Source organism: Crocodylus porosus, unplaced genomic scaffold (assembly GCF_001723895.1).
Source record: "Crocodylus porosus isolate Cpor-Errol unplaced genomic scaffold, CroPor_comp1, whole genome shotgun sequence".
Classification (NCBI taxonomy): Eukaryota; Metazoa; Chordata; order Crocodylia; family Crocodylidae; genus Crocodylus; species Crocodylus porosus.
The window spans coordinates 4,660,470-4,687,607 of NW_017728936.1; the positions used below are offsets into that span (position 1 = coordinate 4,660,470).

Consider the following 27,138-nt stretch of genomic DNA (forward strand, 5'->3'; position numbering starts at 1 on the left):
CTTTTGTCAACACGATCCCTCCTGTACAGGGTATAGCCCTCTATACCCGTGGTCCAGTCATGGGTGGAGTCCCACCAGGCCTCCATTACCCCAATGACGCATAATTCTTTGCACTGAGCAGGAGGATGAGCTCGTCCTGCTTGTTACCCAGGCTCCCGGCATTAGTGTACAGGCAGGCAAGTGTGCCCTTGGGGGCTCTTGCCTTGCCCACAGATTGTGCTGGGGCGGGGGTGGGCTCCCTTAAGTGCCTTGGTCTGCTGGCTTTGCAAGGGCCGCTCAGCGGGCCAGCAGTGGCAGTAGTCCCCCCATCCCCCATTCACTAAGCATGCACTCAATACTGTCACCCAAACCATTAATGAAGATGTTAAACAGTACCAGACCTAGGATAGACCTCTGGAGAACTCCGCTTGATACCTTCTCCCAGCTAGACGTTGAGCCATTGATGACTACTTGCTGAGCATGATGACTTGACCAGTTATATATCCATTAGGGCTATGCAAAGCTACAGTCCCTGATTCAGTTCAGTGGAGATTTGGCCCAGTTGGGTGACCGAATCTCCAAATCCAATTTGAATCCGAGGACCCTTTAATCTCTCCGAATTGGATTGGAACACTCCTAATTGATTTGGAAAGATTCGGAGATTCGGACATAGACACAGCTTTAAATGTTTTTTCTGTGTAGCAGGGGCTGCGATGCTGGGGCACATAGAGTGTCCCACAGAAGCACTGGGGGCTCCCCCGCGTGCTTGGCAGCAGACCCGGAAGTGAACCAGAAGCACTGGGGGGTGGTCCCCTGGTTTGGTAACTGGTGCTTCCTGGGTTACAGGGGGAGGGGTGCCCAGCACGCTCCCCAGCACACCTGGAAGTGGACCGGAAGTACTTCCAGTCCACTTCCGGGTTTGCCACTGAGTATGCGGAGGGCACTCCTGTGGGATGCTCCATGCACCCCAGCATCGCAGCATCACAAGCTGTGTTGGTACCTCTAGGTATGTAGAAAAATTTTTTAAAGCTGTGTCTATGTCTGAATCGCTGATTCTCCAAATCAGCATTGAATCTTCAGACTCGGATTTAGCCGACTCAAATCAGGGACAGTGATCCAAATCAACAAATCGAGTCAGTGTCCCTGATTTGGGCCAAATCTGAATCAAATAGGGCCTGTTTTGCACATCCCTAATATCCACATTGCAGTGCTTTCATCGAGTCTCTATTTCCTTTGGTTGATAATGAGAATGTTATGGGACACAGTGTCAAAATTCTGCTAAAGCCAAGGTATATCGCGTCCACTACTCTGCCCCCAATTCACAGAGCCTGTCACCTTATCATAGAAGGGAATCGGGTTGGTCAGGCACAACTTGCTTGGTGACTCCATTCTGACTGTTCCCTAGTGCCACCCCCAGTGCTCCTTCCTGCCCATAGCAGGGGGTCGGACTAGATGATCTGTCTAGGTCCCTTTCGACTCATTGATTCTGTGGTTCCTGATCACTTTGTTCTCTCAGTGCTTCACAATAGATTCCTTGAGGATCTACTTCATGATCTTTCCAGGTACTGAGGTCAGGCTGACTGGTCTGTAATTCCTCCTTCCCATTCATAAAACTGGGCACTATATTTGCCCTTTTCCAATCATCTGGAACTTCACCCAACCTCCACAAGTTCTCAAAGAGGACAGCTAATGGCTCTGAAATTACTGCAGTCAATTCTTTCATTACCCTAGGGTGCGTCCCATTTAGTCCTTTTGAACTGAAAGCATCTAGCTTCTCTAAGTAATTCCTAACTTGTTCTGCCATTACTCTAGGCTGTTTGTCTTCCTTCTCTCTCTCCTGCCAAGTGTACTTGTCATCTGATAGCTGTCCTATTTGTGAAGACTGAAGTAAAAGAGGCATTAACTACTTTAGCCTTTTCTGCATCAACTGTAAACTAGATTGCCTTCTGCTGTCTGTAAGAAAATTGTGATTTCTTTGGTCTTCCTCTTACTTTTGACATGCTTGTAGAATCCCTTTTTATGATCTTTTATGTCCCTTGGCAGTGGCATCTCAGATCATACCTTGGCCTTTCCAAGTTTCTCCCTACATGGCCATGCAATACTTTGATATTTTTCCCTAGTACTATGAACACATTTTTTGTAGGATTCATTTTTGAGTTTCAGCTCATTGAAGAGATTGCTGTCTAGCCAGCTTGGCCTCCTGTTCCACTTCCCATTCTTCTGTTGCATTGCTCCTATGCCCTTTAAAGGTCCTCCTCACCTGGCCAACTCACCTGGACCCCCTACCCCTCACACTTGCTTCCCAGGGAATCCTGCCCAGCAGTTCCCTGAGTTTGCTAAAGTTTTCTTTTCTGAAAGTTAATTTTCTTTATTCTGCTGTTCTCTTTCCTTTTTCCCCTTAGGATCTTGAACTCTATCATTTCATGGTTGCTGTTACACAAGTTGCCTTACACCTTCACATTCTCAACAAAGGCCTACCTGTTTGTGAGCAGCAAATCAAGAAGAGCTTTCCCCCTACTTGCCCTGTCTGTCAGTTGTATCAAAAAATATCCCCAATACACTCCAAAAAAATTCCTGGACTGCTTGTGCATTTATGATAGTGTGATAATTACAGGTTTCTCTTGCCAGCCACGGTTTTGCCAACCACAGTTTTGAGTATCCACACTTAATATTCTATATACCATTTTGGCTACCACAGTATATAGTTTCGAGTAACCACGGTTTTCCATGGCTATGCACCTGCCACTTTTCCCATAAGCCTTTTGTCTTGCCAACCATGGTTTTGCTAACCAAAGGAACTTTTAAAAACTTAACCCCAGCAGTTGGCAAGGGAAACCTGTATTAGCTGGGCATAACCACGTAGCCCTTGGTAAATAGGGAGTTCATAATATTTATTTGAAACAAATGTGGCAATCCAGAGATGATGAGGCTTTAAAGGATGCTGGTCTGGCAATTTCACTTTGGTTCAGCTGGCCTGTAACTGAATCAAAGGCGTTCTTAAAATGCTGATGATTGTTATAGATGCTGCACCTCACTTACCTTCCATAAAATTGTACCATGAATATTTAGGAATGGGAAGAAGTGCTGCTTAATCTATGCTTTTTCTGGAAGTGGGTTCCTTTATTTGCACAGCCAGTTCTTGAAATTGATGATGATAATAACAATATACACGGCACTGGTATAACACTTCTTTTTAGAGGGCCTCAAGAAAGCATGGGATTTAATCTTGCGGTTTTTGGTCAGACAAAACTATTGTTTTTAGAGGGATGCCTTTTGTCTTGAATAATTGTTAAATTAAATAGCTAATAACTGCTGCCCCAGCAGTCTATATGAAGTGCATGAATGTGTATGTGCACGTATGTATCTCTCTCTGTCTATATGTAATAATACTGAGAGAATAGATTTTGTCAAGAACTGTTAGTCAGCCCTTTGCTGATGTTGCAAGGTTAATATCTATACCTTTAAAGGCCTGTATTTGATACGTGGCTCAATGCTGGCATTATGTTCTGCTCCATGTTCTCGATACAGCATATAGCTCCCAACTACTAAATATATGATTTCACGGACTGGGCTATGGATCCCATCCAGATTCTGCAAGAAGTGGGGATGGTGATTCAGTGGGTGGCTCTGTGTATTATGGAAACAATGCTGGAGGTATCATCTGTCAGTTTTTAGAATAAAAACTGCCATCCTGACCACTTGTAGTCATGAAAGATTTCATGGCAAATTCAATGTGAGATTGGTTTGATATCTGATGCATCTTCTTTTCCCTAGCGGTTTTCAGTTGAATACAGCATTGTTTACTTCCTGCCATCAGCAGTAATGTAATGTTACTGAGCACCATCAAATAACTGTTGTATTTCATCCCAGAAGGATTGCATTTTAAAATGGGCAAAGTGACTTCTATATATAACATCAATAAAGCCTTTAAAGCCCTTTTGGTATGCAGATGAAAGGTGCTAGATAAATGAGAGATCAGTATTTTTTTATGGAAAAGTCGCTAGAGTGTCATTTTAATTTCTCTATATATAGGCTCATTGGGGTAAGTTGAATACAGCTGCCATGGCAATAAGCATTTTAGAAACTTCACAAACTCAATAATTCTTGTATAGGTTGCTTCTCAGCAGGGGAGTAATTCATCTTGTGTGAGCTGGGAATAAACTATCCTAAGGCCAGTTTGATAAGCCTTTTTCACTTTGTCTAGACTCTGTTTACAGATCCGTCCCAAGTGGCTTACGTCCAGCAAGATGCCACAACACAGCAGGTAAGAAGCACCTTTTTTCTATTAAATCATGAGTACCATAATAAGGAAACTGAGAAGCAGTGCAAAGAGACACTTATGGGTGTATATTCTATTATAAGACTTTGAGATTTGTCCAAAGGAGATTGTGTTCTCTCTCAGTTATTCACCAGCAGCACAATAATCACAAGCAGCCAATCCTGGAGTAATAAGCCAGGGCTAGCATGTCCAACGTGTTTATGATTGGAGAAAAAACATTTTAACAAAGTGTGTTTAATTTTGAGCTTTAAAGGAATTTTGTTACTAAAATCCTGATTCTCTTTTTCCCTAACATGATGGATATTGTGTCCTTTGAAACTGTGTGTCAGTTTCTTGGGGTTTTTAACATAATTACAGGTATGTGAGGGTCTTCATATAGGGTCTCATCCAAAAGCCATTAAAGTGAATTGGAGTTCACTGTTGCCAGTAGACCGAAACTGTGAACTGGGCTCTGATATTCTTTATAACCATCAATGATTGGCTCCCAGATCTTATACGCATATTACAGATGTCCTTGACTTGCACACTCGTGTGGAATTGAGTAGAAGCAGCATGGAATTAAGGACTATGGTTGTGAAGTCTGGATGATGAAGAAGAAAATACAGGATGGGTGGCAGGGAATTGTTCTTTATTGTATCTAATATGTCTGTAGAGATGGGATGTTGAGGAAATGTTAAGAAAATATGGATCCTTTCATTTCTAGGTCACTGGTTCAAACTCATCTCTGGTTGATAGTGACCTTAAATCATCATCATTTGCTAGGTGTTTAGTGGCCTGTGTGAAATGAAAATGGTTGGTCTCAATTTGTTCCATAATATAGAAGTGAGCTTTAACATTGATGCTAATTTGTAATCCTCTTGATGTTCTCAGTGGAGGGAAGAAAGATTGAGTAGACACAGAGAATAAACTTCCCTATATTAGAAGAAAATCCTTCAAATTGGAGTTGAGTCACGTTGGCAGAGAGCAATTTGAGAGGAGCTTGCTGTGTTGGTCTCCGTACCTGTTATGGTTAGAAAGCATCAGTGTTCTGAGTTGTCCATTAGGCAGTTCTCACCAGACTAGATTTGTGTTTAAAAAAAAAAAAGTAAAGCCCACATGTACTCCTGCCTCTTAAATCAGTGCCCTTTTAGCAGCCTTTTAACAGTAAACATGGGATCAAACTTAAGATCCTAACCCTTATGCACACTGTGCAAGTTTTGTACTTAAAACACTAGCAGAGAGTGCTGGCTTCTGTCATCACACCTGCGGTATCTCTTGATAATGACAGGACATGCCACCTAGGGCCTAAATACTTTATCTCTGTGTCCCCAGCCCTTCCATCAAAGGTTCATTTCACACCAGCACCCACAGCATTTCCAAGGCAGGGATTTCTAGTTTGTTTGGGAATTGTTGTCATATCATTAGGGCAGCTGCTGCTTTTGCACATTTTTTATGTAGACATTTCCTGTAAAAAATCCCTGAACTAATCAGTTGTTAAAACAATAAATAATTATGTACAGTACATTTATGTTTTGACATCTGATATATGTAGGAGGTGGTACTGTGATATATATGGACACAAGCTTTATATGAGGTTCTCATTGATGGCTGTTCTGGAGGCCTGCAGTTAAATAATGATACCTTTTACACTGCAATTTGGCATTAGGAATAGCAATACCAGACAGTGCACTTCAGCCGTTGTTCTGGCTGTTTCCTAGTCAGTGCTGTTCCCCACAGTCTTCTGTAGCCATCATTGTAAAGCAGTCTCATAAATTGCATCAGTTAAATCAAAAACAACAACCAACTCCAAATTATTTTAATATCCAAATTCCTAATAGGTTTGGTTCCCTGAACCTGTATTTCCCAGGCACCTGGGGAGCTGGACTAATTTACCAGTCACTAATATAGCAGCCAGTACTTTTATTCATTTGTGCCCAACTTGTCCACAGTGGAGCCTGGGCTGCTTTCTAGAGCAGAACTAGAGATAGAAGACTGATGCTTTTATGTGGAGGGTGGGTCTCTCCCGCTCTGTCACCCCCTGATTGCATTGTGTGTGTGTGTGTGTGTGTGTTTTATTTGATAATATTTTAGCCTTCCCAAAGCTTTCTATAGGTGGACAAGGGCTTATGTCTCAGTGTGAAAACTGCTTATGCAATTATTTGCAAAAGCCAACACTAACTGCAATGTTAAGGTGAAAATCCAGATAGCCCAATGGTGCCCAGGATGTAAACAGAGAGAAGAATAGAATTATCAATTCCATAGATAATAGAATTCAGGACTCAAAAGTAAAGACAGATCATTTCTGGTAATGTTACCTCAGATACATTAACCTGCTACATTGTGCTATGGTTGAAGTAAATCAATACACTCAATACTGTAAATTAAGATTTTTGCTACTATAACAAGGAGTAATACTGGGAACTAATGTTACAGATGTGCAATGTGACCACATGGGGAAGTAGATAAAAATAACTTTAAAATTTTCTGGTGCGTAATTGCGCAACTGTAATCTTGTAATCCTTATTTATATCACTGGTAGGTTTTAGAAAAAGAAACGGAGAAAAACAGAGGAGATGTATTTTTTGCAATGGAAAACTGAAAGAGGAAAAAGTATAGATATGGGAAGAACCAAAGTAAAACCAAAGTCCACAGTTCATTAGTCTGAACAGGAATCAACCAGCTAAGGGCATTAAACCTTCTTGTTTCTTGTATAGTTATAATCCCAGACCATACCGACATAAAGTTAAAACTAAAAACTGGAAATGAAAAATTCCAAAGCAGCAATATTTCAATGTGGAGTGAAAGCTCCACATCCCCTTTTCCTCTGAAATCTGGAGTGTGTGGAGCTTTGTTCAAGACCATAATTTTTTTTTTTTTTTTTTAAGTGCACTTTTTTGTGTAGCATAGAGTTCCAGGAAACTTTGCATGCAGGGCACTGCCCGTATGTAAGTGACTGATGGAAATGACGCAGTGCTAAAATGAGTGCCTATAATTTTAGGTAACTGTGCTCTTGCCTGCTGCTGCTCAGAGCATGAATCCCACCAACCTCTCCGTGCTCGGCAACGTTGCCGAATCCCCACAGCAAATGGCTCTGGAGCAGGGTCCACAAGCAGATAGAGTAAGTTGCTAGGCACTCTTGTCTTTTAAATGTAAACGTACTCTCATTTCATTGCTCCGTTGAAACAGATGACCAAATATGTTTGAGTGATATGCAAAGAAATGCAAAAAGTTTTAGTGCAGGTTTTGAAAGTGTATTACAGTCTCACCATATAATGTGGGGATTTTAGGGAAGATGATTTGTTCAACGTGCGGTGAAAGCTATTCTTTGAATTCTTCTCTCATCTATAAACACTTGAAAGTATTTCTCCAAGATCTGAAATCTTAAATTTAGCAAAAGGTAATTCCTACTGCTATATATGGCCAGAATCCTCTGGTCTTTTTGTTAGTCCCCTGCTAAGACAGGTTTTACCTTTTATAATGTTTCTTATTCTTTTTCCTGAGATACCTGTTTGGGATGTGGGGTATTTTGTATAGCATTTACATTTGCTTTCTACACAGGGGCAAAGTAAAATTACACACACATTCTGAAATCCCATAACTGTCTTCCATATCCTATATTATAGGTGTTTGCTTTTAATTATCTCCTGCCTTATTGAATTCTGAATGTGTGCTTGGTGGATTGTTTTCACTTTTTTATGGTAGGAGGGCAAAATCATTGGTCAAAATATTCAGTGCTCACAATTAATAAATTAAAATAGAGGACTGAGACCCTAGATAAGTTCTTCAAACATAAATGGGGAGAGAAATTTGTTTAATTGCAAAGACCCTCTGTGAGGATTCAGCATTTTTTTGACTTGACGTATCCTTCTGAAAAGTCACTATTTTCTCTAGTCGAGTTGATATCGTCACAGAGCCCTTCCCAGCAAGGGTCAACACAGCATTGGCAGTGAAACATTACAGGGCACAGGACATCAACAGTCATAAACTGTGGTTTCACTCTCCCTCACTTTGCTTGTTTACCAAAGGAAACAAAGCATAGAGTAGATTGTCAAGAACTTCATTTTTTTGCCTTTGTAACTGAGACGATTGTGTGGTGGTAAGCATACACTCACTGTTGTTGGAAGGTTGGCCTAAGTTTGTGTTTTGAACTCTTTCCTCAGGCATCATTACCGGTGCATAACCAGGTGTTACCTCCTATGGAGGCAGTGGATGGTTCTGATCCTTTGGCACCTCTTCAGACCCAAATGGAAACAAAGGAGGAAGATGAGGAGGAGGAGGAAGAGGATGAAGAAGATGGGGATGACACCGACATGGATGAATGGGATCCAGATCCACCTAGACCTTTTGATCCCAATGATCTGTGTAAGAATAAGTGGAAGTATTTAGCATATAGGCTTCTTCCTGTCCCTGTTCATTTGGGTTTTCCATTCAGCCACTTGGTAAGCAGACTATTTGTGGCTTTAGTTATCATAACCGGCACCCCGAATTGCATTCAGAAACATGTATGCTAATGCCACCTTATTCTCTCTAAATTGGAACAGTTAATGTGTTCTGAATTAGCTGGAGCCTTTGAGTTGCCTTCTGGAGGCAAGTGCACTGTTTCTTTAGAAGCAGAGCAGGAAGCTTTGTTTATATATTTTGTTTAAAGATGAAAGCCCTCTATATTTCAAAGTAGAGACAGCCCATTGGCCTGAGTGCTGTAGTACCTAAGGCTGTTCCTGGCAAGTACAACAGTGAGATAATATCTTGTGCCTAAGTGTCTTTCCTGTGCTGGTAGAAGGGAATTTATGACCCATAGTCATGTTCTCTTTTGACTTTGTGTCGCAGGGTGTGAAGAGTGTAATAACGCACATCCCTCAGTATGTCCAAAGCATGGACCCCTGCACCCAATCCCAAACCGGCCAGTGCTGACCAGAGCAAGAGCCAGCCTCCCTTTGGTGCTGTACATAGACAGGTTCTTGGGGGGAGTATTTTCTAAAAGACGCATTCCCAAGCGCACGCAGTTTGGACCTGTGGAGGGACCTCTCGTCAGACAAACTGAACTGAAAGACTGCTACATTCATTTAAAGGTTAGTCATGCGTGTGTGTGTGTGTAACAGTCCAAGTGTCTAGTTTTTTTCATGTATTTAAATCCACAGCGCTGATTTTATTGACAGTATTTTTCTGGCATTCTTATCTTATGCCGGTGCAGCAGTTCCCAAAATTGTACAGCCAGAGAACCACGTAGGTAGCTACAAGCAGATACAAAGCGTTCCTGGTAGGCCTCCTGATACTATGGTGTTGTGACTTATCTATATCTCAACACCAGGTAGTACGACTCTCAAAGAAAAGCAGAGGCTCAACACAGACACCCTGTCCTACTGACAGAGTGAAAATCTTGGCTCTTGCTGCAGTACCTCCTTGGAGAAGCTGTAGTTGTTGGAACAGATTGTTAAAGGCTCTCATTTCTGCGTTATGTAACCGCTGCAGAACATTAACTACTGTGTTTTGATTTTTCCTCTCCTTGTGCCCAAGGTGTCTCTTGATAAAGGTGACAGAAAAGACCGGGATTTACAAGAGGACCTGTGGTTTGAACTGTCCAGTGAGGCTTTATGTAATTGGATGATGTTTGTGCGGCCAGCCCAAAACCACCTGGAACAGAACCTTGTGGCCTACCAATATGGCCATCACATTTACTATACAACGATTAAGAACGTAGAGCCCAAACAGGAACTCAAAGTATGTAACTGTTTACACTTTGTAGTTCATTTTTACTGTGAGAAAAAATGTAAATTGAATTGTACAATATATTCCAAATGCCCAGCATAGCTGTGATCCCACCTACACTAAAGATTTAAGCTGTACTGCCATCATGTTCCTTGACTTGGTTGTAATTATGGAATAGACAAGACCTTTATCATTATGGTTTATTGTTCTGGGATAATAAGGGCAATCTGCCTTGATAATGCATATTGGGGTCTGAATCAAGCATTTTGAACTCAGTTGAAAGACTCTTGTTTAACTAGCAGGCTTTGGATCAGACCCTTAATGAGGAAGTCTAACAAAAAAGTATGCGAAGATCTGTCTCCTGCTTTTTACTTGTAGCAGCCATTTCTTATACTCCATTGTTTATATCCTAACTTGATCTTCAGCCACTTATAGCTGTCTTTCTTTTCTCGTTAGCCCCACACTTACATGAATATGACTGGCTGCCTCTGTAACAAGTTATCTGTACATGAATGTGACCTCTTCAGCCTGCTTTCTTGTGACTTTTGAAGCTTAGAAAGAACATATGGAATCTAGTTTTTGATGCTTCTGATTAAGAACATTGTGACTTACTTCTGAATTACTTTTTTAATTCAGGTGCGCTCAGACTGGGGCAATTGAGAAAGACAACTTTAATTATAAATGTCCAGTTTGATGACTGGCAGAGTAACAAAAAGTCGCATTGCTTTTGTCTGGCATTTTCTGGGTCTCTTCTGTCCAAGCACAGGAATTTCATTATGTTTATTTACACCAGTACATAAACCCATGTAGACACTTTATTTTAAGTAGAACCATTTCTTATTTCACTTCAAAGTTATACCTAATCATTTAACATGTGTCAGTAGAAGCCAGAGGATTCATTATGAAAGCAGTAAAGGTGTCTGTGTGCACCCACCTGTCCTGAGAGGTGTGAGTTCATCCCTGCTCTTGGGTAGTGTTGAAAGCTGCCTCCTGTTGGCCCAGCTGTAAATGGTACCTGATTGTTCAGGCTGGGGACTCAGAGGTGTCTGGACATGATATTAGTCACGTCTATTCCTTGTGTACTTTTGGTTATAGAAGCTGGCTTGCCTCAACCACACTAGCCTGACTGATCTCTCACGTTTGACTTGACTTGACTAGAAGCCTGGATTGTACCAGTTTTCCAATTGTTTAACTAAAACAGTTTTAAATCAAACTTTAGTTAAAATTTATAGATTTCATAGACATTAGGGCTGGAAGGGACCTCGGGAGATCGAGTCCAGCCCCCTTCCCAAAGGGCAGGAAGTCAGCTGGGGTCATAGGATCCCAGCAAGATAAGCATCCACTTTACTCTTGAAGGTGTTCAATGTAGGTGCTTGAACCACCTCCGCTGGCAGACTGTTCCAGACCTTGGGGGCTCGGACAGTAAAGAAATTCTTCCTTATGTCCAGCCTGAAATGGTCTTGCAGGAGTTTGTGACCGTTCGACCTCGTCATCCCTTGGGGCACTCTGGTGAACAAACGTTCCCGCAGATCCTGGTGGTCACCCTTGAAAAATTTATAGGTGGCCATCATTTATGTATAGACAAACCATTAATCTCGTTCCCTTCATTAGATGTGTCATTTGGGGTTTAAATCAGGCTAATAATGGAAAGTGAGTTTCTTCAGCACCATCATGTTTTTTTTCTTTCAGCTAGATTGGATTTTCATCATTGGTGTTGGTAATCAGTTGCATGTAAGGATGGAGCTAGGAGGATCATTTAGCAGAAGCTGTGGGAACCCTTGCATTGCTTGACGGACGGAGACACCGGTGTTGTTAATGAGCTGTTGGTTTCCCTTTAACCATAAATATTTGTCCTCTTATTGAGGTTCTTGGAGAACAATACATGTTCACGAATGGCTCCATCAGCGGGTCAGGAGTGTAATTTTTGCCACTGCAATAAGCAGGCTTAACCCCATAGCAATTTTCTGTCTTGCTTACTGTAATTTCTTCCTCTGTCAACTTCTTAAATTTCTGTTTTCTAAATGAAGTGGGAACCAGACAGTTGAAGGCTAACAGGTGTTGTTGTCCCCCCTCCCCCAGGAAAGAGGACCACATTGATTCAAACAGCTATTACCTTAGCAAATTTTAAATGAGTCTTCACAGGCTATACACACCTATGCTCAAATACACATACAAGTTCTGTATTGGCATCCTTTAAGGTCATATAGACAGATTAACAAGATTAATCTAACTTCTTTGTAGAGGTAACAGTATGTGAGATGAAGAGTCATATTAGGAACTGTACCTTAAAATTAAATGGGTGTATTATGTAAGCAGTTCTGTTTTACTCCCCAGTGGGGGCACACTGAACTCATCAGGGCTTATTATCAAGGTTAGAGGAGCAATAAGAGTTACTAGTTCAGCTGAGAAGCTCCAAGGAATGAGACTTCAAGCCTCCAATTAATTTCCCTTTAGTCTGGGTTCATTTAAGAAAATGTCTTTTTGCCTTACGTGTTTGCTCCAGGTGTGGTATGCTGCCTCCTATGCAGAGTTTGTGAACCAGAAGATCCATGACATATCTGAAGAGGAGAGGAAAGGTAATTGGGTGCTTTGTTTTTCCCCTCATCTGTGTGGCTGTGTTGCTGTTTTCCAAAAAAAGGTGGCTAAGTTTATCACCTATCATTGCATTCTACATGCAAAATTCTCATTGGATCTGAAGAGGAATTGACCTGTTTTAGGCCCATGATGCTGGATCCTCCATTTGTTATTACATGTGCTAACATAAGGATAATTCAACTTTGTGCATCAGGGCTTTGGTTAATTTGCAGAGGGTAAGAATGGAATTTTCTTTTGTGTACCTGGATATATTACTGAGTATTGTAACTCTGTTTAACCAGATGCAAAGGGAATGATTTTTGATGGTCACTTCATTCAACTTTAATTTCTGCATATTTTGGCTTCTAAGTTTTAATGATTTATTTGACACTTCCATTAGGTATTTACAAATGCAACTTAACATAGAAAATTTGTTAGGAGGACTTGGGGCCAATGTCACTATTTAATAAATTTCTTCTTTTCATTACAAATGTTCCTCAGTCCCATTCATTGTTACCCTTGTCTTTGTACAATTAGCTGGGCTCACACTGTAGTTCAGGGGTGGTCAGGGTGAAGCTTGTAAACCAGTTCGAATTGTGTAGCATGTTCTTCCGTTGGGGCGTGAGAATGTGGCCCAGAGAGGACAAGAGGGCCTGGAGAAAATATAAGATATAAATTGGTGGTGACTGAATGGCTGCTATTGCTACTTCCAACTTATAACAGTTCTTCGAGACCAAGAGAAGAATTGGCCGTGTTATGAGTGCAATCGTCGCTTTATGAGTTCAGAGCAGCTCCAGCAGCACCTCAACTCCCATGATGAGAAGCTGGACTTTTTTAGCAGGTATTTATTGTTAAGCAGAAGCTGTTTCCCAAAGCTCAGTATTTCATGTACTGCTTGTAGGCAATGATGATAGGTGAATCTCAAAAGGCTTTGCTTTATTATGATTCATGTAGAACTGTAAATGCATGTGATGCTTTGCAGAACTACTAAAAGAAAGTGCCTCTGCTGAAATGAGCTCACAGTCCAATTTGGACAAATATGGTACAGTGCATTAAAAGGCTCAAGAAGCAGAGAGACATTGTTGGGGTGGTGATGTGTCTAGAATACTGTACAAAATACCTGGTTTATATGAGGGGGCAGTAGGAGTGAAATTCTACCCCACTGAAGCCAGTGCAAGTTTCACCACAGATTTCAACATGGCCAGGATTTTAGGAATTTGAAGATGTATTGGAATCTCCAGGCATCTTGGACATACAGGTTTAGTCTAGAAATCACAAGAGGATGATTTTCCTGATGATATTTTTGTCTTATCAACTTGTTAAAACCTTGTTTCTTTGGCATTTATTTCATACAGCTGGAAATGTTTTCCAGGATGCAAATAGTGTAGGCTGTTAGAAGGAAGAGGGCTACTTTTGGCTGCCATCGTAAAGACTCACGGGGAGCCAGTAGTCTTATTGCTTGTCTTTATGATTCTTCATATACTGAAATATATTTCCTTAGCACAGGCTTTTATTTCCAGGAGAAGATGAGATAAAGTTCCATTAATCTGAGCGCTAGTTTTTGCTGCCAACGTTCCTTCAGGTTTTGTGATATACTTTAGGTCATTATTACTGAACTAGGTGGTTTAACAATGATTGCTTAGAACAAAGATGCTGGAAATGAGTGGAATCCAAATCCATTTCCTCCTTCTCTAACCTGGAGCACTGTATGTTCTGCAGAGCAAGAGGCAGAGGTCGTGGACGAGGAAAGCGGCGGTTTGGACCAGGCAGACGGCCAGGGCGCCCTCCCAAATTCATGCGCATGGAAGTAACCAGTGAAAACGGGGAAAAGTGTGAAGAAGGAACACAGGTATACATGGGGAAGGATAGGAGGCTGGCATCATTTCTGATGTAACCCCTTTGTTAACAAAAGTAGGCTCAGATTTGCTATGTTCCACCAATGGAAGCCAAGGGTCAGAAAGGACTTCTGATTTATAGCTGTGTAACAGAGACCAGAATGAGGCTCTTCCTTTTTATTATTCTGGCAATGAAACTTCAGCCAGAAGAGAGCAAAGTAATTTGTTTCTATGAAATAAGTTGCATTTCTACAGCACCTTTTCATCCTGAAGCACTTCATCCATCAATGAAGTACAGTTATGGGATAAAACGTGACAGCTGCTTAATAGTACCATAATATTGTCCACACCCCCTACACAGTAGTATAGGGGGTATTGTGTAAAGGTCACCTTGAGTTGAAACTACAGTGGGAATGTAGGTAAGTAGCAGAATTTGTCTTTGACATAAGGGCCCCATCTGTACTCTGGATATTTTTGCTGATGTAATACTGTTAATTAGGGTGTGCTTATTTACAGTGCTTTAATCCTGGTTAAAATCCAGGGGACAGATATTATTTTCCCTACGACATGCCTAAGGCACCTTAGTTTGGTCCTGTTCTTCCCTGTTTGAGTCCCTGAAAAGTCCTTAATGTAAAAAATGACTGGGTCCTCCTCCTCCTTGCTGTTTTTTGTGCCTTACTCTTAAACCTAAGATGGAAAAAAGTTGTTGTACCATGCTTTCAGAAACTCAAGCAGGGTAGAAGAAGATCACACACAGGTACCTAAGTACTGGTTAGACATCTGATAGGAGGAATGGGATCTGGTCCCTAATGTAGGCACAAGTTATACAAGCAGAAAGCAAGGCTGATTCATGCAAGGAACTAGATGGGTTACTGCTATAGCTAAATCAGCAGAGCCTCTCTGATGTAGACCAGGCCTATGGTTACTGCCGAGCATTTTATGAAATGTGTCACAAGGGATTAGTGGCTCGGTTTTATGTCTTAGCTGAAAGCTGACATCTGGAGCAGTAATTTGTCCTTTGGCACCATGCTGGAGCATTGGTTCAGTGCTGATTCAGAGGGGAGATTGCATACATTGCATATAAATGATTGTCATTCATCTTATAATACAAAAGTTAGTGTTTTCCTCAGAGTCCAAGTAATACTAGGTACAACCCTGCTTGGTTTAGCAAATAAGTCACCAGGTGGGGTGACCACAGAGAAATCTCACCAAGTATGTCCAAAACATAGAAAGGCTACCCTCTACTAAAAAAATCCATGCATAGAAACTGTATGGTAAGAACCTGCTTTATTCGGCATTACTGGGGCAGAGGGATGGAACCTATATAGCGAAGCATCTCATCAGGGAAGTTCTCAGACTCTGGAGCCCTGTAGCTGTGGAAGATTTGCAGTTATCATTGCACTTCGGAGCACAATGAAAAAGACCTTATGCTCTGCTGATTTTGTATTGACTTAGTTTGGTGCAATGTGCTATCCACTGCTTACACACTGACCTTGCTCAGCCTTTCATAGATTTTTAAGTCAGAGGGTCTTTTATCAGCATTTAATCTGACCTCCTGCATAACACAGACCATAGAATTTCACCCAGTAACTCCTCATAAAACTCCTTAGCACCCAAACCAGGGTTTGAACTCTGGCCTCAGATTAAAAGTCTCCACTGACTGAGCATTCAGGGCTCATACCAGGATGCGTTCCTTCTTGGAGTTACTTTTTTTCTTTTCTGCCAAACCTGCAATACAGATTTTCTGGAAAATCCCTTGAGCTAACACACACTTCGTTTCCCATTACCTAGCTTTTGTCTTGCATACAGTTCCCTAGTTATTTGGTGAGTAAATGGAATTATGATCAATTTTTTTTCTTCGGGAATTGGAATTTTTTATCCCAGAATATGTACTGGAAGCTGGGGGAGGGTGGATTTTGACTTTTTGTTTCTCATTCCCAACACTGCTTCTTCTGAGCTGATGCAAGGAAGCAGAAAAACAGCTCTGATGTTTAATAAATGCAAACTATACTCCGCTGGGTATTCCTTCTGCTTGGGTATATCTAGCAGCTTTGCTAGATAGGACAAATTTTGGACATCAAAAGGTCTAGGTTGCAGGGTACTGGCAAATAATTTTCACAAGAGCTATACCGTCTGCATTTCCCTGGAGGCCTGGTTTATGCTGAGCATTTCACTTTAGAGTTTCCCACTGCACCTAATCTGGGTTCATCTCCCTTGATGACAGCATGGGAGGGGTACAAGCATGGGAAGGCCCTTTGTGATTTAACTGCTATACCGTCCTGATCCATGAGACAACATGGTAGCTAGGATGGGTAGGAGTGTCCACCTGCAGCCCTGTCTACACGAGTGCTACACATGTTGCATACTGTCAGTAAAGCTAAACTGGTGTTAGCAACAATGGAACGTTTTGGAGGAAATATGTCAGTATGGACACAGCCTGCATGTAATGAGTGTGATCATTTAGAATATGCAGGAGTCTGACTACCTGCCAATTGAGTATTATTAGAGCCTCTTTCAGTGGGTGGGGGGAATAATCACTAGCTGTATGATTTGCGATTTCAGGACTTGCTGCATTTTTCCAGCAAGGGGCAGTTTGATGAGGCTGGACAAACCACACTGAATGGGCTGGAACAGCAGGAGCAGACTCCAGTGCCACCAGAGACGCAGTCAGCACTGGATCAACAGCCAGAAGGCCACCCACTGCAGCTCCAGCAACAGCATGATGACAACGTGGTGCCTACGCAAAGCACCATGACAGCAGATGACATGCGGCGAGCAAAGCGTATTAGGGTAAGTGAAGAGGGTGGTGGCTCTTGCCCCTTCCCCCCCTTTCTCCCTGCTTTAACTTGTGGAAGTCATGATTTGCCAGCTGGTAGCGGCTGGTCTTTTCCCCCCCGGTGTAGTGTCTGTATCCAAATCCTAAGCACAGCATCTCACATCCAGCAAATTCCCTCGTTCTGAAACTAAGACAAACCTCATGCAACGAGTTAGTGTCTCGTGAGATGTAGTGAGAATTGGTCATCAGTTGGAGCTGGTTCAATTCCAGCACAGTAATTCTTTCATAGAAACGTGGTCTGTCCAAGCTGGCAAGTGGGAATGCTCCAAACAGCCGGCTGAATCCTGGTGCTGTGGCATGGACTAATGGCCTGTTCAGAGCACCATCTGTGTGTCTCACAAATCTATTTGCTTTAGAATTTGTTGCCAAAGAGGCATCCTCGCCCCAGTTTGTCTCTCATCATTCAGATGATGCTGATGGTGACTTTCAATGATAACATTCCTTTGTTGGAATCAAAAAATCTCCCCTCTTTGTGATTAAAGCCTGGGCTAAGAACTTTGCATGCCAGGAACAAATGCTTTGAACCTGTGCTTTGTGCTAACTGAGGGAGCTGCTTTTCCACTATGTGTGGGAGGGAAATGATTGAGGCAAATAATCCTCCAAAGCAATAACTGTGTGATGGGTTTATTCTTTTTTTTCTTTCTCCTCCATGTGTAAAATTGTGATTGTAGAAGGGAACAGCTGCAAACGGGTTGAGACTTCATTTTTAGGAGATGAGAGAGAGGGGATTAAAAAAAGAGTCAGTGAGTAATTCTCCTGGAAGACTGCAGCCAAATTTTATTCTCAGTTTAAACCAGTGTGTGTGTGTGAGACAATCAGTGGTGTAACTCTCAAGTTACAGTGACATATCAGAGAGCATAATATAGGCCAGTCATATAAGTATGGACCTGATAAAAGGGCTTGGTGTCTCTGAACGACAAGCTTATGCTATCAGTTTAACTCCAAGATGCCAAACAAGGTGGAAGCAATGTTCTGGGAACTGGTCTTTCTGCTGATTGTCCTCTCCATTAACAATACAAGCTTTGAAATGGCATGCTCACCAGCAGCACTAGGAATATGGCTGGTAGGGGCAGATAGAGGGCAAACTATTAGTCAAGAGCCAGTGGCTGAAGCTCTGATAAGAAATAGCATTGGGCCTAATCTCACGCATGTTGAGATTCACTCTTTTACTGCAATTTCTTTCCTGAAAGCTGCAGCCCTGGGTTTGGGGAGAGAAATGGTTTCACTTGTTTGCCATAACTACTAGATTTAAGAAGGCCTGGAAGCCTTGCAAGAGAAGAGCGAGAGATTGCAAGCTGGTTTGTCTCATGCATTAGTCTGTGTTTCCTGGAAATTTGGAAGTGGGTTACGGGGGAGATGAGCAAGGTGCTGGGTTAGTCTTCTGTGATAGGTTTATATCACAGACCTCTTCCCCTTTATCTCATCAGAGTGGCACATTTGGCAGCAATTTGTTAGCAGAGTTCTATAATTGCAAAACAAAGGTTCTTCAAATCAGGGGCATCCGGCAGAAGTGCATGTGGCCTAGTTGCACGGTGTCCACCTATCCTCAAACTGTGATCAGTGCTTGCATTCTCTGATTTACAAGAGGATTTCAGCTAGGGAACTGTCACCGGACATTTTAACTGTAAGATCTGAAATCGAACTGTGGCAATTTATCAGAACTTGCTAATCAAATATTTGCACAACTCACTACACCCTTTTATTTCTGTGGGGAGATAAAAGTGTCATAAACCAACCAAGGGAAGCTGGAGTGCTGGCTTTAAATGTGGAAATGTCCTTTGTTTTCAAAGAACAGGAAAAAAGTTACAGCTACCAGTTGGGCTCTGGATTGAGGTAGCTGTATTATAGCCTGATTACTTGGATCAGATTTTTTTTTTTTTTTGCTTAGAAATAATAATGATTTGTATGCTGACCCGACTGGTGAGGGACAGTAAGAGAGTCCTGGCCATCATTTTATCTTTGTAAGTCAAACATTGTGAATTGCTTGTGCCTTTTGGAGCAGCAAATAAAGCATAACATGCTGGCAGAATTGCCACATTTTCAGACAAACATTTACAGTCAGAATTTTAAAAGAAATAATGATAAAGGGGCCTTGTTTGACTTTCAGTTCTTTTATTAGGCACAGACCTTATGAGTTTTATTATGTCTTCTTTTCTTGTGCTGTGAAATTAAATGTATCTGTAGGTACCCTGGTAGATGACCAATATTAAAAAATGAATAGAACTTCTACAAGTGTTGGATCAATTTAATCTTCAATGTGTTAATATTAGTTGATGGCACAATGCTCAATGGACTGACCTTTGTAATGACTTGTGATTCTTTTATAACAGCAAGAAAGGGGAGTAGCGTTCTTTGAATTTAAATAATAAAAAGTGACTTCTGCTGACCAGGACATGGGAATAGTAAACTGGTGTTTGAACAGTCAGACTTGTGCAAGCTGGTAAGGTGCAAGGTGGCTTTATATCATGCTGGACAATGCAGCTCTAGAGGCAGACATAAATACACACAGCTCTGCTTATGGATAAAAGGACATGGGTCCTGATTCAGTGCCCACTAGCCAGTGAAAAGGTTGTCATTTGCTTTAGTGGGTGCCAGATTGGGTCCATGCTAGAAGAGGACAAACAGATTCTTGCTGTTGAAGAACAAACCAAACGTATCATTACTTGGACAGATCTGCCACTCCTGCTGGGTTTCTTATCTACAGCTTAGGCATTGATTTACTTTTGCAGGTCTAGAACCTGAGGCGCACATTGAGAGTAGTGAATGCTACCTTTTCAGGTTTGTCCCACAAAGTGAATAACCTCCTTGTGACACTTGCTGTTTTATTTATTTCTGTGACATTGCACATTGTGAAAGTGTCACCATGTAGTGTTACAGTAGCCAAAATAAATGCAGGGCATGGAAATACCTGTCAAAGTCCAGCAGTGTTCTGTATATTTTGTGAAGATGGTAGTTTTATCTCTGAAGGAGCTACTGTATAACAGAAAGGGGTAGAACATAATATATATGCTTTACAAGCCAGAGGTGACAGCTTTCTAGTTTGAAACATTGAGACTCTCTGGAACTCCAAGGTCACATCCTGATAGGATCAATTCATTCCTGCAGCCTTTTGAAGAGTTCCTGGAGTTTACCCTTCTGGGGATTTTGAAATCAGAGCTTGAGGTCTTGTCTATTCTGTGTCAATATAAAAGATCCCATGTGGCACACTTTGTAAGAATGGTGCATTAGATCATTGTCCGTGCCCAAAATAAATCTTTCTTGCCTACCTTTTGTGTGGCCTTCAGTGCGTTCATTACCCACTGTCTAGTCTCAGGAAGGACTGCATTTCAAAAAGGCCATACTGACAGAGTTGTTCCATGTGAGTGGACACCTGCGCTCACACAGGGTACCTTGAAGGATAGGGGCACAGATTGTAAACTGGAACTTCAACAAAAATCCCCCTTTACTTCCCAGCAGTCTGACTCTTTGTACCCTTCCTACCTTCCTGCTGTGAATATTTCATTCTCACTGATACTACAGTCTTCACTGCATCACTGTTAAACTCTGTATCTAAGAGACTACAAAAGGTGAAAAGACAGTGGATCTTAAACATTCTGTGACTTTCATCTTCATTCTTTAAGTCCCTGTAGACAGCTGTTAACTGAAGAGCAAACCTTAAAGTCCCTGCCTAGTTCTTACTGAGACAAAACCCGCACAAGTGATTCAGAATTTGTCCCTGCCTGATAGACCCTCAGGAGACTGACTACGGCTGCAGTCACATCTTCTGTTTTACAGTCCATTTCATAACATAAATATTTTTCTCTCCCCCAATGCTGCCTGCGCAGTTGGAGCTGCAGGTAGGTTTGTTTATTTTGCTGTGTCTAACCTAACGGAACATAACAAAGTTGCCTGCCATGTCATTTTGTGCAACCTCTGCATAATGTCTCCGGATGGAATCTGCATTGTTGATGGTCCTTTGTTTGCTCTTTTGTGTACAGACCATGCACAAAATTGAGTGTTGTCTCAGTAACAAAGTATTTACATTCTTTTTAGTTCTCTTCCCACTGGTCCAGATATTCAGTTGCTTAAAACATATTTAAGTTAAATTGAAACTAGCTGGGTTTTTTTTTTTAATTGATAAAATACTGTCCCACTGGTAGACAACTTTCTGGTACCCGTGGCAGAGCCATCTTTCTGTTTACACATCATTAATCCTTTGTCGCATCCCAAACTCTCCATGTATCTAAAAGCAGTCCCAAGTTGCTTTAGGTGGCCTTTCTGCATCTGCTCTAAAGCTATGATTCTCCAATTGGAAGGGAAACAAAGGTTTTATGCTGTCCATACCTAGAGTCCTTTGAAGGAATGGGAAATTTCTTCTTCTCTGTGTGTTTGACAGTTTGTCTAACCAAGCGACAAACTTTCTCTCAATCCTGGTTCTCCAAGGGCTTCAGCCTGTCATACAAACATTACAGTGCCCTTCTGTGTACCTAATTTTGATGGTTTATATCAATCCACAAACATCTGAGAAGTCTATCAAAGATCACATCATAAACCTCTCTGACTTCACACAACAGTATCTACTTAGGAAATACAGAATATGGAGCTACATGCAATTTGGGAGGGTGGGACCAGGGGAGGGGAACATTCCCAAGTAACTTAGGTGACCAACATTGGACCAAATACAAGGAACCTTAAAATCTAACTGGCATGTGGAGAAATGTTCACATCTAGCCAGCATAAAAGTCATGTTTAAACAAAATATCCTTTAGCCTTGTTGGTAATAACATTTTCTGTTACAACCATGAGAAATTAAAACATCTAATAGACTTCTACCATTTGCTTTTTACCTGCTTTGAATGTAAATGAAAAGAAATCATTTATTTACATTTGTAAACATGATTATCAAATGTCTTTCAACACATTTAGAAATATAACTTAAATAACAAAGAAACAGTTGCAGCAAATAACTGGACAGACCACTCAGCATTGAAACTGGTCCGGTCAGTTTCAGTCTTAATTTCTAGTAATTTTCAGTTTCTAATTTCTTTTGTACTGACACATTTAAGTAGTACTGGTTTACATCCCAGTGTAAAGGGAATGTTTAAATGCAAAACCAAATGGGAAAAGTCAGAAGAACATTTGTACTGATAGGTTTTGTAAGGTCAGTATTTTTTTTCAAAAGCTAAATGATAATCGTGAAACCAGTTGACAGGATCTTTTAAATGAACAGTGTCTCCAAGGCAGTTCTGACAGTCATGATGTTGGCATATAGTACTGTACATATAAACATAGGAATGGCCACAATTGTTCAACTATATATACCATACCAGAAACATGAGGAAGGTATAAAAACTTCTCCACAGATGAGGAAATAATGGCTGAGAAAAGGAACTTTTCTTACTTTTGGATCCTCTCTTCAAATCCTTGGGACTGTAGAAGAGGCTGAAGAAGGGACTTCTTGTTGTCACACAGCAATTTAAGTGTTAACACTTAATCCATTGCCCACTGAACAGGTGTTTACATCATAGTTAATCCAATCTGATTGTCTCAACAGAGACATTCATGCATGTGGGCTGAGCATAATATTTGAATCGGGATCCATTATGATGCTCTGAGAATAGAATTTTGCTCTAAAATTAAGATGAGCCTGACAGTTTTTGTAAAAAGCTATTCATTTTGGTTATCAATCATATCTTATATATACTATACCAGTAAAGAAGAGCCTGATTGGCAATCTGGAGAATGCAGCTATCTGTGATTGTCTGTAAGGATGTGTTGTTTGATCTTTTATAATCTCTCTAAGATACAAAGATGCCAGGCGTCATCATTGTTTCAGATTCTGAAATTCAGTACTGTTAGGGCTGAGAAAGGAAATGGACAAAAATGGTGAATAAAAGGTATATTATTGTCAAGGTTCTCTGCAATAGACAGGAGAATTTATAAGCCTTAAAGGACCAATGTTTGTAGTCCAGATTGTTTTCTGGTGTCAACTGGAAATATCCTCCGTGAGATCACAGGGGCAATGGTAGAGCAGTAAAACATCTTGCTGTGACTCTAGCATGGTGGTTTTCAATCTTTTTAGTCACAGCACCTCTCCACCACTATTTTGAATGTGGCAACATCCCTGGGTGAGAATCTCTGTTGGTGCTACCTCAACTTCCGTCAGTGATTCATAAATGGGTGCTGCTGCTTGCAGGTAAAACTGCCCTGTATGCTTGTTGTGACACCAGACTGGGAAGGGTTGTGGCACATGTGCATCCTCCTCGTGTATAGTGTCTCCTGGAAAAAGAAATGTATGGGGCAGGTTGAACTGCCCGTGTGTGTTTGTTTCCGAGAGGAGTGTGGATGGGAACCAGACCAGGAAGGACTGCACCATGACTTAGCTCTCCTGCCTGCTTTAGGGTTGTCAGAGAATCCTAACGAAGTAAGAGAGCGCACACACTTGCTACATCCCTGCACGTGGGCCAGTTGTATCTGCTGCCACAGCAGTAGCATCACCTGCTTTGTGGTATACTTGAGGTGGTATTGTGCACCCTGCTTTAGAGGCTGGGAGTTTAGGCTCTCCTCAGTCAACCCAGCAGTAAGTACAGTACATCATTAGTGATCATTAGTGCTGGGGAATCAAAGGCAACCAGATATGACTGCGGAAACTCACATACCTTGACCACGCAGGCTCCTAGGCTCAGGACACCTTTGGCCTGGGACATCAGTGCTGTTATGTTGATTGTTAAGAATTGGTATTGGAGAGAAATTTGCACTGTAGTTTTTTAAAGTATTTGTTTTCCTAATAAATGCCTGAAGTTAAAGGAGAATTACATATTTTGTATTTAAAACTACATTGTTATATACACAACAAAAAAAATGCAAGCATGAGATTCTGTTGCTTTGTAAATGTGTGGAGGGATTTGGACCTGATGACTCCAGGATGAAATTTGGGCTGGTGGTTTTTAAGAGGGCTGATTTTTAGATGTAAGAGCTGGAAATGGAGAGTCAGTGTATTTGGGGTCTGTCTGACTTTACCATTGGCTCTCGATGTGTGACTTTGAGGAAACCACTGCACCACTCCTTGCCTCAGTGCTCCCATCTGTAAGGCAGAGATGGTGATACCTGCCAGGGGTCCTTGGAGCCATGAAATGTCTTCAGGGCTGAAAAATTTCTGTAGGTGTGTACTATTTGTTGTTTACTTAATTTTATATATTCTCTCTACTGGAATGAAAGGGTGAGTTGCTCTTTTGGAGTTCAGACTTCAGGGAGGGCTATTCAGATTTTCTTCGTGTATCCGTAGCCAGTACTCCAAAGTAACTCCCAAGGTGCCTTCTGATTCCAACAGAGCAGCTTCTTATGTTACTTTGTCAGCATCTGCTGTTTGACAAACACTAAGGACAGCAGTGTATGCCAGCCAAGAAGCTCCCATAGGAAAAGAGAATAGAAACTGCTCTGCCAGAGAATTCTGTTTTCTAGGGCCTTGTCTACACTACAAGGGGAAGTCTGCTAATAACAAACATCTTTAAACACTGATGCGAGCAGTATTCTAGTGCTGTTTCTCCAACCAGCATGATTATATTTTTAATGGCTGAGAAGCTAGGTAGAAAGGGACATCAGTAAATAATGGAAGGGAAGTCCTGCCTTGATGGATTAAAAAAAAAAGCTTTGATCTCAGTAGCGCCAAGAGAGAAACTGCAGAATCACTGTGCCATTTCAACTTCCTGCTGCAGTGTGATATGGGCTTTCACATACAAAAGCAAACAGTATGCTCCCATATTTACCACTAGGCAGCATAAAAAGCCCTCATCCACTACTGAAATGCAGGCCTTGCAGGCAAATAGCTATTTCTACAGGCTGCAGGTCTGGCTGTGACTGCTTCTTTAACAGCCACACAGGTATCATGAGTTGGAAAGCACCTCCAGATTTATCTAGTCTAGAAGTTGAGAGAAGGAAAGAAATACCAGTTATGAAATGTTAAAGAAAAAGTAGCTTGAAGGAAAACAGCCACTGAAAAAGGAGAAAGGGTGAGAAGAAAGGATATGCAGGAGAAAGAAAGAAAGAAAAATTGGATTGAAGGAAAAGGAAAAGAGCAGGAAGAACAAAAGCAGGAGAGACATAGTAAGTTAATTTTTAAAATGCATTTTGAATAGATTTAATGAGAAAATGTTATTAAAAAGCTCCTTTGAGTGAACCACAGAATTCTGCCCTTTAGCTCTCTCAAACCGTGTGTGCATTTGTTGTTTTTTTTTCTCTCTCTCCTTCAGCCTTAGATACACATACATGGTGTACATTCAGTGGTAGAATGTTGTAGTTCACTCAAAACCCATTGTACATGAGGCTTCTCATCTGCCTCTACTGTAATGTTTTTACAGTTCTCCTATTTAGTAATAAAGAGATCGCTTGGGTTGTCATGAGATCCATACAAACATCTTCCACCAGGAGAAGCATTATGTTGTTGCTGCAGATCTCTCATGTTCCCTGAAGCAGAAACAGACCGTCTGAAATGATACAGAATTTCACAGGACCATAGACAGGCGACACGTGTGAGGATGTGGCCATGTGTCAGGGTTCCTGGATGCGTTGGCTAATCTTTGAAAATAAAAGCAGAGAAAATGGGAACTGCCAACACCTGGCACCTCTTGGGCGCAGCCCTATAGCTAATAGGGAACATTTAGTTTACAGTACAAAAAAATCTGCCAAATACAGTTAGAGAAGGGGAGATGAAGCTGGGATTTGTGAGTTCTGTTCCGGACTCTTTTGTTAATTCCAAGTAACCATAGGTGTGTCCCCTAATCTCTTTGTCTGTTCCCCCATCTCTGTGAGGGTGCTAATAGGCACTTACTTCAGAGGGCTTTTTTGAGATTTAACTCATCACTGTCTTGGCTTGCTTGAAACTGGACGACTTACGTACATAAAATATGTCCAGAATGATTAAAGCTGACACGCTTTATTGGGTTTCTCTTTCAGAATGCAGCTCTTCAGCACCTGTTCATCCGAAAGTCCTTCCGTCCCTTTAAATGTCTGCAGTGTGGGAAGGCCTTCCGGGAAAAGGACAAGTTGGATCAGCACCTGCGGTTCCATGGGCGGGAAGGGAATTGCCCTCTGACCTGTGACATCTGTAACAAGGGTTTCATCAACAGTGGGGCCCTGGAAAGTCATATGAAGTTCCACTTGGACCAGAAAACCTACTCCTGCATTTTCTGTCCAGAATCTTTTGACCGCTTGGATTTGCTCAAAGATCATGTGGCCATCCACATCAATGATGGCTATTTCACCTGCCCTACTTGTAAAAAGCGCTTTCCAGATTTTATCCAGGTGAGTGCCATGCTGATCACCCACACTGGCTTCCAGGCCTTTGGTCTGCGTTATGATTCTCACCATTTTGGTACAGCTTCCATTCTGCCTTAGAGCAGCTTATGCTACAAGTCACAACGCACTCTCAAATTAAGCGGGATCTGCCTGGGTCAGCACTTGGATGAAAAACGGAGAGTATTTTGTAGATGCCTTTTCACTGAGTCAGTAATCACCAACACCTCATCATGATACTAGTGTACATTGTCCTATGGTTGGAGATGGAGTCTCTTGGACATGAAGCAGAGGTCCTGACTATTTACTGGCATTAAAGACCCTGGTATAAAAGATTTTTTCTTTTTGCTGGAGAGTAGATCTCAGAATGGACACTTGTCTCTACTTGGTAAATCTGTATATCATACAAAATGTATTACATAAGTATATACACATACATAGATTTATATACATGTATTTTACTATCCATTCGCCTTCATTGCAAAAGTGGTACTGTTGAAAACCGTGCAGTAAATCAGAGCAGTTTAGTACATTCTGTTTCCCTAAATTTCTCCTGTAGTTTCAGCTGGGTACTTTATGATTCTTCATTTCCACTTTCTGTGGTAGAAATGGCTGCATTGGAGCAGTGAGTAACGTAACTGTTTTGTGCAGTTTGCAGCATTGTTCAAGATGAAATACAC

At 41.5% G+C, this 27,138-nt stretch overlaps 1 protein-coding gene across 4 annotated transcripts in view; it reads left to right on the plus strand.

The window, feature by feature from the left end:
* PRDM10 (PR/SET domain 10) overlaps nucleotides 1-27,138 on the plus strand; it is a 64,537-nt gene that overhangs the window by 19,631 nt on the left and 17,768 nt on the right. For 3 of the 4 annotated variants that reach the window (XM_019546997.1, XM_019546998.1, XM_019546996.1), the window contains exons 4-13: nucleotides 4,184-4,243; nucleotides 7,236-7,355; nucleotides 8,398-8,599; nucleotides 9,065-9,306; nucleotides 9,752-9,955; nucleotides 12,447-12,519; nucleotides 13,241-13,358; nucleotides 14,237-14,366; nucleotides 16,915-17,142; nucleotides 26,120-26,467. In XM_019546997.1, the coding sequence (XP_019402542.1) occupies nucleotides 4,184-4,243; nucleotides 7,236-7,355; nucleotides 8,398-8,599; nucleotides 9,065-9,306; nucleotides 9,752-9,955; nucleotides 12,447-12,519; nucleotides 13,241-13,358; nucleotides 14,237-14,366; nucleotides 16,915-17,142; nucleotides 26,120-26,467 (1,725 nt within the window). The remainder of the gene's footprint in view (nucleotides 1-4,183; nucleotides 4,244-7,235; nucleotides 7,356-8,397; nucleotides 8,600-9,064; nucleotides 9,307-9,751; nucleotides 9,956-12,446; nucleotides 12,520-13,240; nucleotides 13,359-14,236; nucleotides 14,367-16,914; nucleotides 17,143-26,119; nucleotides 26,468-27,138) is intronic. The other variant, XM_019547000.1, reaches the window with a different exon arrangement.